The 14,083-nt window shown below is 40.5% G+C and overlaps 8 protein-coding genes and 1 pseudogene across 8 annotated transcripts; 5 read left to right on the forward strand and 4 right to left on the reverse strand.

Annotated features, from left to right (window-relative positions):
• Positions 1-33: 33 nt before the first annotated feature.
• Positions 34-490, reverse strand: LOC6548712 (histone H2B). Its single transcript, XM_001973965.2, has one exon. It carries the CDS (start codon positions 449-451, stop codon positions 80-82), a length of 372 nt encoding a protein of 123 aa, XP_001974001.2. The 5' UTR covers positions 452-490; the 3' UTR covers positions 34-79.
• Positions 491-662: 172 nt separating this feature from the next.
• On the forward strand, positions 663-1,116 carry LOC6548711 (histone H2A). Its single transcript, XM_026983601.1, has one exon. The coding sequence runs from the start codon at positions 678-680 to the stop codon at positions 1,050-1,052; it is 375 nt and encodes a 124-aa protein (XP_026839402.1). The 5' UTR covers positions 663-677; the 3' UTR covers positions 1,053-1,116.
• A 399-nt stretch (positions 1,117-1,515) lies between these two features.
• On the reverse strand, positions 1,516-1,964 carry LOC6548710 (histone H4). The gene has a single exon (XM_026983602.1). It carries the CDS (start codon positions 1,872-1,874, stop codon positions 1,563-1,565), a length of 312 nt encoding a protein of 103 aa, XP_026839403.1. The 5' UTR covers positions 1,875-1,964; the 3' UTR covers positions 1,516-1,562.
• Positions 1,965-2,100: 136 nt separating this feature from the next.
• Positions 2,101-11,511, forward strand: LOC113564769. The gene is made up of 4 exons (XM_026983607.1): positions 2,101-2,571; positions 8,078-8,349; positions 9,546-9,862; positions 11,012-11,511. Exons 1-4 carry the CDS (start codon positions 2,167-2,169, stop codon positions 11,446-11,448), a joined length of 1,431 nt encoding a protein of 476 aa, XP_026839408.1. The 5' UTR covers positions 2,101-2,166; the 3' UTR covers positions 11,449-11,511.
• LOC113564763 lies at positions 3,962-8,622 on the forward strand (annotated as a pseudogene).
• LOC6548707 (histone H2B) lies at positions 8,948-9,400 on the reverse strand. The gene has a single exon (XM_001973960.2). It carries the CDS (start codon positions 9,321-9,323, stop codon positions 8,952-8,954), a length of 372 nt encoding a protein of 123 aa, XP_001973996.1. The 5' UTR covers positions 9,324-9,400; the 3' UTR covers positions 8,948-8,951.
• LOC6548706 (histone H2A) lies at positions 9,471-9,988 on the forward strand. The gene has a single exon (XM_026983599.1). The coding sequence runs from the start codon at positions 9,550-9,552 to the stop codon at positions 9,922-9,924; it is 375 nt and encodes a 124-aa protein (XP_026839400.1). The 5' UTR covers positions 9,471-9,549; the 3' UTR covers positions 9,925-9,988.
• LOC6548705 (histone H4) lies at positions 10,387-10,835 on the reverse strand. Its single transcript, XM_026983603.1, has one exon. The coding sequence runs from the start codon at positions 10,743-10,745 to the stop codon at positions 10,434-10,436; it is 312 nt and encodes a 103-aa protein (XP_026839404.1). The 5' UTR covers positions 10,746-10,835; the 3' UTR covers positions 10,387-10,433.
• A 1,285-nt stretch (positions 11,512-12,796) lies between the features above and the next one.
• Positions 12,797-13,725, forward strand: LOC113564762 (histone H1-like). The gene has a single exon (XM_026983596.1). It carries the CDS (start codon positions 12,868-12,870, stop codon positions 13,633-13,635), a length of 768 nt encoding a protein of 255 aa, XP_026839397.1. The 5' UTR covers positions 12,797-12,867; the 3' UTR covers positions 13,636-13,725.
• Positions 13,726-14,083: the final 358 nt, after the last annotated feature.

Genomic DNA, 14,083 nt, shown 5'->3' on the forward strand with positions numbered 1-14,083 from the left:
AAATACATTTCTTTGATGAAACACATTGTGGCCCTGAAAAGGGCCGTTTTGGATTTTTGTCCGCACTCGCAGGAGGAAATTATTTGGAGCTGGTGTACTTGGTGACAGCCTTGGTTCCCTCACTGACAGCATGCTTAGCCAACTCTCCGGGCAGAAGCAGGCGAACAGCCGTTTGGATTTCCCGACTGGTGATGGTCGAGCGCTTGTTGTAGTGAGCCAGACGAGACGCCTCAGCAGCAATGCGCTCGAAAATATCATTTAGAAAGCTGTTCATTATGCTCATCGCCTTAGACGAAATACCGGTGTCAGGATGGACCTGCTTGAGAACCTTGTAAATGTAGATGGCATAGCTCTCCTTCCTCTTGCGCTTCTTTTTCTTGTCGGTCTTGGTGATGTTCTTCTGAGCCTTGCCAGCCTTCTTGGCTGCCTTTCCACTAGTTTTCGGCGGCATTATTCACTCCACTTATAATTTCACAAACACAATTCACTTATTGTAATGTGGGCTCCGAATGCGTTCATTCTTATACTTTTTTACGAGCAATCATTTCAGGTCTAGTCACCCACCCCTAACTAAGAGAGCTGACAGACGGAAAAGTATAAATATTTCGCTGCCGGGGTTCGACAAGCATTCGTGTTCCGTGTGTACAGTGATCTAAGTGACATAATCGGAAAGCAAAATGTCTGGACGTGGAAAAGGTGGCAAAGTGAAGGGAAAGGCAAAGTCCCGCTCCAACCGTGCCGGTCTTCAATTCCCTGTGGGCCGTATTCACCGTCTGCTCAGGAAGGGTAACTACGCCGAGCGTGTTGGTGCAGGCGCTCCAGTTTACCTAGCAGCCGTAATGGAATATCTGGCTGCTGAGGTTCTCGAGTTGGCAGGCAATGCTGCTCGTGACAACAAGAAGACTAGAATTATTCCGCGTCATCTGCAGTTGGCCATCCGTAACGACGAGGAGTTAAACAAGCTGCTCTCCGGCGTCACTATTGCCCAAGGTGGAGTGTTGCCTAACATACAGGCTGTTCTGTTGCCCAAGAAGACCGAGAAGAAGGCTTAAACGTTTCAAAAGCTGAGCCGAAAACTTGTACATAAAATCGTCATCCAAACCGTCCTTTTCAGGACGACCAAATTATTACCAAAGATTAAAAATTACTATATCAAGAATGGTCATGTTTTCTCTTCTATGTTGAATGCAGGTTGCTATGCAGAACGGTTTTTCAAGCTTTCTATTATAAAAATTCAAACTAGTTTTTTTTTTTTTTAAATACTCGCACACCACGAAGGCAACGCAGACTTACACGCGGTGTCTGGAACCAGTACAGTCTGTTATGAATATATATATAAAGGTATAGTATACACACAACACCCGAACGTTGGTCTACGTCTACCTGAAAGAGCAATGAACGATCGCCATTTAGTTTTAGTCTCAAATACCTCATTTTTGGAATTCTCAAACAATAAAAAGACCCTTTTTTTCTTTTGAAAATGTACCTCCTTTTAAAAACTGAATGGTGGTCCTGAAAAGGACCGATTGCTTAATAGAAGTACAGGATGTACTCTTCTTTTTTTAACCGCCAAATCCGTAGAGGGTGCGGCCTTGCCTCTTCAGAGCGTACACAACATCCATGGCAGTAACAGTCTTCCGCTTGGCGTGTTCGGTGTAGGTGACGGCATCACGAATTACGTTCTCCAAGAAAACCTTCAGAACGCCACGCGTTTCCTCGTATATAAGTCCAGATATGCGCTTCACACCGCCACGACGAGCCAAACGGCGGATAGCAGGCTTCGTGATTCCTTGGATGTTATCACGCAGCACTTTGCGATGTCGCTTGGCGCCACCTTTTCCCAAGCCCTTGCCTCCTTTACCACGACCAGTCATTTTTCACTGTTTTATACTATTCTGCACACACACACAGCCCGAAAGTCACTAAAGAACTAATTTCAAAATTTTCTGAGTGCCCCTATTTATACGTAAAACGCCAAAAACCCGAGAGAGTACGAACGATATGTTCGTTTCGTTATTCGCTCGTTAAATGAGATGGCATCTGTTTCTCTTTCTCTTTTCCACCATCCACGCTTGCTATATAAGTAGGTAGCAAATGCTCTGATCGTTTATTGTGTTTTGAAACGTGAAAAAGTGAACGTGAACTGTGGTAAAACTCAAATCGGAAATGGCCCGTACGAAGCAAACTGCACGCAAATCGACTGGTGGAAAAGCGCCACGCAAACAACTGGCTACTAAGGCCGCTCGCAAGAGTGCCCCTGCGACCGGAGGTGTGAAGAAGCCCCATCGCTATCGCCCTGGAACAGTGGCCTTGCGTGAGATCCGTCGGTACCAAAAGAGCACTGAGCTTTTGATCCGCAAACTGCCTTTTCAGCGTCTGGTGCGTGAAATCGCTCAGGATTTTAAGACTGATTTGCGATTCCAGAGCTCGGCGGTTATGGCCCTGCAAGAAGCTAGCGAAGCCTATCTGGTTGGTCTCTTTGAAGATACCAACTTGTGTGCCATTCATGCCAAGCGTGTCACCATTATGCCCAAGGACATCCAATTAGCGCGACGCATCCGCGGCGAGCGTGCTTAAATTGGCACGGCTTCAACTGGCAGCCAAAGCGCTAGCATATACTCTACAATCGGTCCTTTTCAGGACCACAAACTACATTCAATGAGAAATAAAATTCGCTTTAGCAGCCTTTTTTTTTACAAGAAAATAACAAAATAACAAAAAAATAGATGTTCTACAATTTTTTCTAGGGGCAAACGGCACTGGACCTTCAAACATTTGTAAAAAAAAAATATAAATTCTGCTAATAACTGGATCAAAATAATGATATTTTAATTATTAGACCAAAATTAATAAAATAAAAGAAAAGGTTAATATATAAACAGTTGATTTATATTTTTCTTGTTGTTAACTTCCTTGAGTAATAAAAGTGAAATACAAACGGAGCATGGGACTTTTAGACCTTCAATCATCTATAAAAAATTGAAATTCTGCGAAAGACAATTTGAAAATATTGTAATTAAATTGGTGAGTCCAATATTTACAAAATAACAGAATTTAATAACATAAAAATTGCTATTTGGTATTTTTTTCTTGGTGATAACTTAAGTTGGGAATATTATTGACGAAGTCGTACGGAGCAAGTGACACTTCCCCTTAAAACGTCTGAAAAAAATAAAAGTTTTGTAGTAGACAGTCTTAAAATTGGTTAATTACGTTGAAGTATTCAATATCTATTACATAAAAGAAAAAGATAATAAAAAAATGTATGCTTCGTATTTTTTATTTGATGAAAACATTGTGTGACCATAGTATGACTACATCGAGACTTATATACGGCAGGGAAATTGATTTATTTCAGACAAATTATTTATAAGTATTCAAAAAAAGTGTAATCTACTAGAGCAAACCTATTAATAATTTGTGAAAATATTAAAAAACTATGGTTTTTAAAAATTGTTGTATTTTTTATGGTCGAAAACAATTGCTGAATGATGCAGTAAAGCAAAATTTGTATGTAATTCATTGTCAACTTAAATCGAGTAAAAAAGTATCTCAATTAATGATAGACGCTTCTTTTTTATGTTTTTCTAAAGGTAGAAAGTTGAAATTTTTAAAAACATTGGGAACTACTATATTATTTGCATTATTTCTGATTTTAAAACATGTTTTTTTATAAATTGCGCTAGTTAAATATGTGAATATTAAAGTTGTATCAACATTAAAACGTCACAAAAACCATATATCAACATTTTAAAAATGCATAGTGAATCAATAATTATTTAAGAATCCAGAAAAATTAAAACATTATATTAACTATAGAATTTAAACACTAAAAATTTAAAAAAAAAAGGTTGCACTTCAAGCAAACATCAACGTTGTAAATGACTGCTGTCAGTCGCATTGTTAAAGTGCTCTCCTCCTCGATTCTCATTCGAGCAAAGGAGGTTGGCAGACAACGCGCGGGCCATTTTCTAAAGAAAAAAAGTGTTCTTAGTAAAAAAAATATGTCTGATTCTGCAGTTGCAACGTCCGCTTCTCCAGTGGCTGACACGCCCGCGTCAGTTGAGAAGAAGGTGGCCCCAAAAAAGGCATCTACATCTGCCACAAAGGCAAAGAAAGCCACTGCGACGCCGTCACATCCGCCAACTCAGCAAATGGTAGACGCTTCCATTAAAAACTTAAAGGAACGTGGTGGCTCATCACTTTTGGCCATAAAAAAATATATCACTGCCACTTATAAATGCGACGCCCAAAAGCTAGCTCCATTCATCAAGAAGTACTTAAAATCGGCTGTTCACACTATAAACTAATGCGTACACTTAATGAGTTCAATTCGGGTGTTTGAATCTAACTGACTCGCTACTGCGAGGGCATCGCCTTTTATTCATTCTTACATAGGTTCTTATCATCTAATTATATAATGCAGCGCTTGTAAGACGCTGCAGTCTGCGTTGGTCAATGCAGCTGAGGTTTATCTCAAATCTATGTTTGAAGCCTATGACCGCGCTAGTCACCTCCCGCGTGATCATATCTCTTGACACTTCGGCAATAGACCACTGCAACCGTACTTATCTGTAGTTGCCACTTATGCTGTCCCGTGACATGTTTATTGCAGCCCTTAAATAGAACATATTTATAGATTGTCTACTTATCATGTATAAACACATGTTTAGACATTCTCCGGGGGGGAAAAATGTACGGCCAGTAGTCGTCTATCATTTATGCGTTCCAGCTCCAGCTGGTTTTGCTTCGCGAACAGGAAGTTGACAGATCTTGTTTAGCGATCTTTTTACTTCCCCATCGCTTGTTTTAACCGTGACTACCCGGACTTTATCATCTTGTCCTTTAGTCGTACTAATGATTCTTCCCATTGGCCATCTTGCAGGGTGAGTGTTCTCATGTTTTATAAGAACCCGCTGTCCCTCCTTCAGATTTGGCTTTACTTGCCGCCATTTGGTTCGCTTTTGCAATGGCACCAGATACTCCTCTTTCCATTTCTTCCAAAAATCACCTTTGATGCGTTGAATCAGCTTCCATCTATCCAATTCCCAAAAGCGTTTCAGGTCCTTTTGATTTATTGATGTAGTGGCACTTATAATTTTTTGCTTTGCTGCTCGAGTTATATTTCCGGACACAATCCATCCAAATTTGGTTTTTTGTCCCAAGATTCCATTTACAGTTTTTATTTTCTCCATCATAATCAGGGGAAATAGATCCACACCTATCACTATGTCAATTCTGCTTGGCTCGTTGAATCGTGGATCTGCTAGCCTGTAGCCCTTCCACTCTTTGTTGATATCAATATCAAACTTTTTGCTGGGAAGGGCTCTATGGAGTGTTGGTAAAACCAATGCTTCCGTTGATGCTTTGAAGCTGCTTGGAATTTTTGGTTTGATTGTTAGGTGGACACTATTTTTTGATAATTGAGTAGTCTGGGAGATACCTTCGACCTCTATAGTACTCCTTACTCTGGGAATCCTTAATATTTGTGCTGCTTCCTCTGAAATCAGCGTCTTCTGGGATCCACCGTCAATAAGCGCCCTCAACTCGTTGTAACCACCAGCTTTGTTTTTCACTAAAACAACAGCTGTAGCCAATAGTGTGTCTTGGCCTTGCTTAAGGCTATTGCTGTTGATAGTGCGTTTTGTGTCTTCATGCAGAAGGCTGTTGTGTCTTTTGGAGCATCGATTGCATGTAATTTCCTTTCTGCAGTCGATAGCATTATGCTTTCCAAAGCATCTAAAGCACATGTTGTTCTTTTGAACGAATTCTTTTCTTTTTTCGATTGATAGTGCTCTGAATTTGAGACACTTTATCATATCGTGGCCATCCTTAGAGCAAAAGGCACACGATCTAACTTGCACTTTTCTTGTAGCAAGCTGAGCGGTATTTTTGGTAATGGCGTTTACTGAGTTGTATTGTTGCTCAATAAACTCCAGTACGTCTTGTAAGGACTGTATATCTCTTGCCTTTTTTACATGCTGTTCATACAGCTGCAAGGCTTCTGGCGAAAATTTCCGCAGCAGAATTTCTGCTAAAATTACGTCAGCAGAGCTTCCTATTTTTCCTTTTTGCTTTATTATGAATATGCTCTCGGTCGCAGTATCCAAAAACTTCCCTAAATTTTTCTCATCGTGGGGCAGCAAGCACTCCAATTCCATTAATTTGTTGAAGTGTTGGGAAAATATTTTTCTGCTATTCTCATAGCGTTTGCAGATAAGCTCCCACGCTGCTGTGTAGCTAGCCGCTGATCCCGTTATCAAATGGCTAACCACCATTTGAGCTTCTCCTTTTAAGCAGGCTCTTAAATATCCCAGCTTCCTTGTGTTGCTGAGATCTTTCCTGCTGTCTATTAGTTCCGAGAACAGCTCGAAAAATGTTGGCCATTCCTTCGCATTTCCATTGAACGTTGGAAGGTCCACTTTTGGGAGTTCTGGCACGTCGCAGTTGGAACTTTTGAACTGTTCCAACTTCATTTGAAGTACCATCTCTAGTGCGGCAACTTCAGATTGCAGAATGTCTGCCTCATCTTGATCAAAGACAGTTCTGTCATACTTGTTTTCAAGCAGTTTCAGTGTGTCCGTCACGTTGGACCAATGACTTTTCATCATTGCCAGCTGCTTGACTAGTTCAATCTCACTTGAACTATCCAGGGTTTCGTAGATTAGGCTCATCTGTTGCCTCACCCTGTCCGCTCTTCTATCCACCAGTTGAACCAGATTATCAACTGGACTGGAGCTCCGAGCTGATGAGCTATCAGATAATTTTGATCCACTTGGTATATTTATTTCTTCAAGTGTTTCTACCTTTAATTGCGACTCCTTGTAGGCCTTGACAGCATCCATAGTTTTAATAAATATTTTATCATTAAAATATTGATGATCGCCAACTCCCAATTTTACCAGCGCATTGTTGTTAGTAGTAAATCGAACTACCAATGCTTCTATTGCTGGTATAGATGCCTTTTCCTTGATTGCTTGCAGTATTTTGTTCTGCAGCTCTCCTTGGTCTTGCATCAATTTCACAGATCTTTCCGACAACATGTTGGGAAAACAATCACTGTGACTTTTTTGTGCTTTCTGCTTATATTCTTTGGCGTGATCCGTTGGAGGATTTTTTGATTGGTCGCCCAGTTGACCTAGCTGTGCCTCGACTCACAGCTGATTGATCAGCCAAGGAAAAGCAAGAACACAATGTTTCACCTTATAGTCCTAGTACTTTAAGGCGTGGTCTTTTATTCTGTGTTTCTTACCACTGGTGGGGGAAACAACAGAATCACTCGAATAACCTTGCTCTTTTTACTTTGAAGCGCTGGTTTTTTTCTTCTGTGTTTCTTACCACTGGTGGGGGAAAACAACAGAATTTCTCGAAGGACCAAAATGTAAAATTCACAATTGCTGATGTATGGCCTCAACACGCCTTACCACAATTTATAATGGTACACAAAGCAACCTTTAACTATAGACTATAAGGTGCTTGTTTTATTTAAAAACATAAAAGATTCTTTTGTATCTTTTTGCTTTTTATATTTATACTCTGTTCCTTACCTTTGGTAGGGGGAAACAAGAGTCAATTATTTTTGCTACCTTTAGCTGCAAGATTAACTTAGCAATGCTTAAAGGAGCTGGCCTTTCTCTGAATCCCTTACCATATAGGGGGAAACTGCAGAGTCGAATCCGGCTCGAAGGACCAAAATGTTCACACTATAAACTAATGCGTACACTTAATGAGTTCAATTCGGGTGTTTGAATCTAACTGACTCGCTACTGCGAGGGCATCGCCTTTTATTCATTCTTACATAGGTTCTTATCATCTAATTATATAATGCAGCGCTTGTAAGACGCTGCAGTCTGCGTTGGTCAATGCAGCTGAGGTTTATCTCAAATCTATGTTTGAAGCCTATGACCGCGCTAGTCACCTCCCGCGTGATCATATCTCTTGACACTTCGGCAATAGACCACTGCAACCGTACTTATCTGTAGTTGCCACTTATGCTGTCCCGTGACATGTTTATTGCAGCCCTTAAATAGAACATATTTATAGATTGTCTACTTATCATGTATAAACACATGTTTAGACATCGGCTGTGGTTAATGGAAAACTTATCCAAACAAAGGGAAAGGGTGCATCTGGATCATTCAAACTGTCGGCTTCCGCCAAGAAAGATAAGGATCCGAAGGCAAAATTAAAGGTTTTGTCTGTTGAGAAAAAAGTGCAAAGCAAGAAGGTAACCTCCAAGAAGACTGGTGCCTCCGCCAAAAAAACTGCCGCTGGGGCTGCTGACAAAAAGCCCAAGGCTAAGAAGGCTGTGGCCACCAAAAAGACTGCCGAGAAGAAGAAACTGGAATCGTAAAGTCGAAGCCCGCCGCAACAAAGGCGAAGGCGACCGCAGCGAAGTCGAAGGCTGCAGCAGCCAAATCCCCAAAGGCGAAGCCAGCGGCGTCTGCAAAACCCAAAAAGACTTCGAAGAAAGCAGCGATTTCTGCTACCGCCAAGAAGCCGAAAGCAAAGACTACGGCTGCCAAGAAGTAAATTGCGAAAAAGTACAGTAGTTGGTACATGTTCGCAATCAAAATTTTAGATTTCTAGATCTGAAATTTGTCTAAACAAGCCCTTTTCAGGGCTACAACATTCACTTGCAAGAGAAAAAAAATCATTCAAATACTATTTGTAAATTAAAATGTTCCATTTACCTTATTAGCAGACTTTGGCAACAACAATAAAACGATACATGTCTAGTTATTGAATTACGTTGCTTGTTGAGCGTATTCAGTTATCGTTTCCGATTTTTCGGTCTGTATTTGAAAAATTTTACCCATATTATCGGTAGAGTTAAAATGGTAAATTCATATTAGACGATTGGTAAATTGAAAAATACATTTCTTTGATGAAACACATTGTGGCCCTGAAAAGGGCCGTTTTGGATTTTTGTCCGCACTCGCAGTAGGAAATTATTTGGAGCTGGTGTACTTGGTGACAGCCTTGGTTCCCTCACTGACAGCATGCTTAGCCAACTCTCCGGGCAGAAGCAGGCGAACAGCCGTTTGGATTTCCCGACTGGTGATGGTCGAGCGCTTATTGTAGTGAGCCAGACGAGACGCCTCGGCAGCAATGCGCTCGAAAATATCATTTACAAAGCTGTTCATTATGCTCATCGCCTTAGACGAAATACCGGTGTCAGGATGGACCTGCTTGAGAACCTTGTAAATGTAGATGGCATAGCTCTCCTTCCTCTTGCGCTTCTTTTTCTTGTCGGTCTTGGTGATGTTCTTCTGAGCCTTGCCAGCCTTCTTGGCTGCCTTTCCACTAGTTTTCGGCGGCATTATTCACTTCACTTATAATTTCACAAACACAATTCACTTATTGTAATGTGGGCTCCGAATGCGTTCATTCTTATACTTTTTTACGAGCAATCATTTCAGGTCTAGTCACCCACCCCTAACTAAGAGAGCTGACAGACGGAAAAGTATAAATATTTCGCTGCCGGGGTTCGACAAGCATTCGTGTTCCGTGTGTACAGTGATCTAAGTGAAATAATCGCAAAGCAAAATGTCTGGACGTGGAAAAGGTGGCAAAGTGAAGGGAAAGGCAAAGTCCCGCTCCAACCGTGCCGGTCTTCAATTCCCTGTGGGCCGTATTCACCGCCTGCTCAGGAAGGGTAACTACGCCGAGCGTGTTGGTGCAGGCGCTCCAGTTTACCTAGCAGCCGTAATGGAATATCTGGCTGCTGAGGTTCTCGAGTTGGCAGGCAATGCTGCTCGTGACAACAAGAAGACTAGAATTATTCCGCGTCATCTGCAGTTGGCCATCCGTAACGACGAGGAGTTAAACAAGCTGCTCTCCGGCGTCACTATTGCCCAAGGTGGAGTGTTGCCTAACATACAGGCTGTTCTGTTGCCCAAGAAGACCGAGAAGAAGGCTTAAACGTTTCAAAAGCTGAGCCGAAAACTTGTACATAAAATCGTCATCCAAACCGTCCTTTTCAGGACGACCAAATTATTACCAAAGATTAAAAATTACTATATCAAGAATGGTCATGTTTTCTCTTCTATGTTGAATGCAGGTTGCTATGCAGTACGGTTTTTCAAGCTTTCTATTATAAAAATTCAAACTAGTTTTTTTTTTTTTAAATACTCGCACACCACGAAGGCAACGCAGACTTACACGCGGTGTCTGGAACCAGTACAGTCTGTTATGAATATATATATAAAGGTATAGTATACACACAACACCCGAACGTTGGTCTACGTCTACCTGAAAGAGCTATGAACGATCGCCATTTAGTTTTAGTCTCAAATACCTCATTTTTGGAATTCTCAAACAATAAAAAGACCCTTTTTTTCTTTTGAAAATGTACCTCCTTTTAAAAACTGAATGGTGGTCCTGAAAAGGACCGATTGCTTAATAGAAGTACAGGATGTACTCTTCTTTTTTTAACCGCCAAATCCGTAGAGGGTGCGGCCTTGCCTCTTCAGAGCGTACACAACATCCATGGCAGTAACAGTCTTCCGCTTGGCGTGTTCGGTGTAGGTGACGGCATCACGAATTACGTTCTCCAAGAAAACCTTCAGAACGCCACGCGTTTCCTCGTATATAAGTCCAGATATGCGCTTCACACCGCCACGACGAGCCAAACGGCGGATAGCAGGCTTCGTGATTCCTTGGATGTTATCACGCAGCACTTTGCGATGTCGCTTGGCGCCACCTTTTCCCAAGCCCTTGCCTCCTTTACCACGACCAGTCATTTTTCACTGTTTTATACTATTCTGCACACACACACAGCCCGAAAGTCACTAAAGAACTAATTTCAAAATTTTCTGAGTGCCCCTATTTATACGTAAAACGCCAAAAACCCGAGAGAGTACGAACGATATGTTCGTTTCGTTATTCGCTCGTTAAATGAGATGGCATCTGTTTCTCTTTCTCTTTTCCACCATCCACGCTTGCTATATAAGTAGGTAGCAAATGCTCTGATCGTTTATTGTGTTTTGAAACGTGAAGAAGTGAACGTGAACTGTGGTAAAACTCAAATCGGAAATGGCCCGTACGAAGCAAACTGCACGCAAATCGACTGGTGGAAAAGCGCCACGCAAACAACTGGCTACTAAGGCCGCTCGCAAGAGTGCCCCTGCGACCGGAGGTGTGAAGAAGCCCCATCGCTATCGCCCTGGAACAGTGGCCTTGCGTGAGATCCGTCGGTACCAAAAGAGCACTGAGCTTTTGATCCGCAAACTGCCTTTTCAGCGTCTGGTGCGTGAAATCGCTCAGGATTTTAAGACTGATTTGCGATTCCAGAGCTCGGCGGTTATGGCCCTGCAAGAAGCTAGCGAAGCCTATCTGGTTGGTCTCTTTGAAGATACCAACTTGTGTGCCATTCATGCCAAGCGTGTCACCATTATGCCCAAGGACATCCAATTAGCGCGACGCATCCGCGGCGAGCGTGCTTAAATTGGCACGGCTTCAACTGGCAGCCAAAGCGCTAGCATATACTCTACAATCGGTCCTTTTCAGGACCACAAACTACATTCAATGAGAAATAAAATTCGCTTTAGCAGCCTTTTTTTTACAAGAAAATAACAAAATAACAAAAAAAATAGATGTTCTACAATTTTTTCTAGGGGCAAACGGCACTGGACCTTCAAACATTTGTAAAAAAAAATATATAAATTCTGCTAATAACTGGATCAAAATAATGATATTTTAATTATTAGCCCAAAATTAATAAAATAAAAGAAAAGGTTAATATATAAACAGTTGATTTATATTTTTCTTGTTGTTAACTTCCTTGAGTAATAAAAGTGAAATACAAACGGAGCATGGGACTTTTAGACCTTCAATCATCTATAAAAAATTGAAATTCTGCGAAAGACAATTTGAAAATATTGTAATTAAATTGGTGAGTCCAATATTTACAAAATAACAGAATTTAATAACATAAAAATTGCTATTTGGTATTTTTTTCTTGGTGATAACTTAAGTTGGGAATATTATTGACGATGTCGTACGGGGCAAGTGACACTTCCCCTTAAAACGTCTGAAAAAAATAAAAGTTTTGTAGTAGACAGTCTTAAAATTGGTTAATTACGTTGAAGTATTCAATATCTATTACATAAAAGAAAAAGATAATAAAAAAATGTATGCTTGGTTTTTTTTATTTGATGAAAACATTGTGTGACCAAAGTATGACTACATCGAGGCTTATATACGGCAGGGAAATTGATTTATTTCAGACAAATTATTTATAAGTATTCAAAAAAAGTGTAATCTACTAGAGCAAACCTATTAATAATTTGTGAAAATATTAAAAAACTATGGTTTTTAAAAATTGTTGTATTTCTTATGGTCGAAAACAATTGCTGAATGATGCAGTAAAGCAAAATTTGTATGTAATTCATTGTCAACTTAAATCGAGTAAAAAAGTATCTCAATTAATGATAGACGCTTCTTTTTTATGTTTTTCTAAAGGTAGAAAGTTGAAATTTTTATAAACATTGGGAACTACTATATTATTTGCATTATTTCTGATTTTAAAACATGTTTTTTTATAAATTGCGCTAGTTAAATATGTGAATATTAAAGTTGTATCAACATTAAAACGTCACAAAAACCATATATCAACATTTTAAAAATGCATAGTGAATCAATAATTATTTAAGAATCCAGAAAAATTAAAACATTATATTAACTATAGAATTTAAACACTAAAAATTTAAAAAAAAGGTTGCACTTCAAGCAACGTTGTAAATGACTGCTGTCAGTCGCATTGTTAAAGTGCTCTCCTCCTCGATTCTCATTCGAGCAAAGGAGGTTGGCAGACAACGCGCGGGCCATTTTCTAAAGAAAAAAAGTGTTCTTAGTAAAAAAAATATGTCTGATTCTGCAGTTGCAACGTCCGCTTCTCCAGTGGCTGCCACGCCCGCGTCAGTTGAGAAGAAGGTGGCCCCAAAAAAGGCATCTACATCTGCCACAAAGGCAAAGAAAGCCACTGCGACGCCGTCACATCCGCCAACTCAGCAAATGGTAGACGCTTCCATTAAAAACTTAAAGGAACGTGGTGGCTCATCACTTTTGGCCATAAAAAAATATATCACTGCCACTTATAAACGCGACGCCCAAAAGCTAGCTCCATTCATCAAGAAGTACTTAAAATCGGCTGTGGTTAATGGAAAACTTATCCAAACAAAGGGAAAGGGTGCATCTGGATCATTCAAACTGTCGGCTTCCGCCAAGAAAGATAAGGATCCGAAGGCAAAATTAAAGGTTTTGTCTGTTGAGAAAAAAGTGCAAAGCAAGAAGGTAACCTCCAAGAAGACTGGTGCCTCCGCCAAAAAAACTGCCGCTGGGGCTGCTGACAAAAAGCCCAAGGCTAAGAAGGCTGTGGCCACCAAAAAGACTGCCGAGAAGAAGAAAACGGAGAAGGCAAAAGCCAAGGATGACAAGAAAACTGGAATCGTAAAGTCGAAGCCCGCCGCAACAAAGGCGAAGGCGACCGCAGCGAAGTCGAAGGCTGCAGCAGCCAAATCCCCAAAGGCGAAGCCAGCGGCGTCTGCAAAACCCAAAAAGACGGCGAAGAAAGCAGCGATTTCTGCTACCGCCAAGAAGCCGAAAGCAAAGACTACGGCTGCCAAGAAGTAAATTGCGAAAAAGTACAGTAGTTGGTACATGTTCGCAATCAAAATTTTAGATTTCTAGATCTGAAATTTGTCTAAACAAGCCCTTTTCAGGGCTACAACATTCACTTGCAAGAGAAAAAAAATCATTCAAATACTATTTGTAAATTAAAATGTTCCATTTACCTATTAGCAGACTTTGGCAACAACAATAAAACGATACATGTCTAGTTATTGAATTACGTTGCTTGTTGAGCGTATTCAGTTATCGTTTCCGATTTTTCGGTCTGTATTTGAAAAATTTTACCCATATTATCGGTAGAGTTAAAATGGTAAATTCATATTAGACGATTGGTAAATTGAAAAATACATTTCTTTGATGAAACACATTGTGGCCCTGAAAAGGGCCGTTTTGGATTTTTGTCCGCACTCGCAGGAGGAAATTATTTGGAGCTGGTGTACTTGGTGACAGC

Source organism: Drosophila erecta, unplaced genomic scaffold (assembly GCF_003286155.1).
Source record: "Drosophila erecta strain 14021-0224.00,06,07 unplaced genomic scaffold, DereRS2 tig00000558-arrow-arrow-pilon, whole genome shotgun sequence".
Classification (NCBI taxonomy): domain Eukaryota; kingdom Metazoa; phylum Arthropoda; class Insecta; order Diptera; family Drosophilidae; genus Drosophila; species Drosophila erecta.

Bases quoted from the DNA above. Each gene is read 5' to 3' on its own strand.
- LOC6548712 (XM_001973965.2), bottom strand. From the start codon at position 451: ATGCCGCCGAAAACTAGTGGAAAGGCAGCCAAGAAGGCTGGCAAGGCT.
- LOC6548711 (XM_026983601.1), top strand. From the start codon at position 678: ATGTCTGGACGTGGAAAAGGTGGCAAAGTGAAGGGAAAGGCAAAGTCC.
- LOC6548710 (XM_026983602.1), bottom strand. From the start codon at position 1,874: ATGACTGGTCGTGGTAAAGGAGGCAAGGGCTTGGGAAAAGGTGGCGCC.
- LOC113564769 (XM_026983607.1), top strand. From the start codon at position 2,167: ATGGCCCGTACGAAGCAAACTGCACGCAAATCGACTGGTGGAAAAGCG. The intron at 8,350-9,545 runs GTAAAGTCGAAG...ATAATCGCAAAG, and splicing joins GAGAAGAAGAAACTGGAATC to CAAAATGTCTGGACGTGGAA. The intron at 9,863-11,011 runs GTGGAGTGTTGC...AGAAGTGAACGT, and splicing joins CGGCGTCACTATTGCCCAAG to GAACTGTGGTAAAACTCAAA.
- LOC6548707 (XM_001973960.2), bottom strand. From the start codon at position 9,323: ATGCCGCCGAAAACTAGTGGAAAGGCAGCCAAGAAGGCTGGCAAGGCT.
- LOC6548706 (XM_026983599.1), top strand. From the start codon at position 9,550: ATGTCTGGACGTGGAAAAGGTGGCAAAGTGAAGGGAAAGGCAAAGTCC.
- LOC6548705 (XM_026983603.1), bottom strand. From the start codon at position 10,745: ATGACTGGTCGTGGTAAAGGAGGCAAGGGCTTGGGAAAAGGTGGCGCC.
- LOC113564762 (XM_026983596.1), top strand. From the start codon at position 12,868: ATGTCTGATTCTGCAGTTGCAACGTCCGCTTCTCCAGTGGCTGCCACG.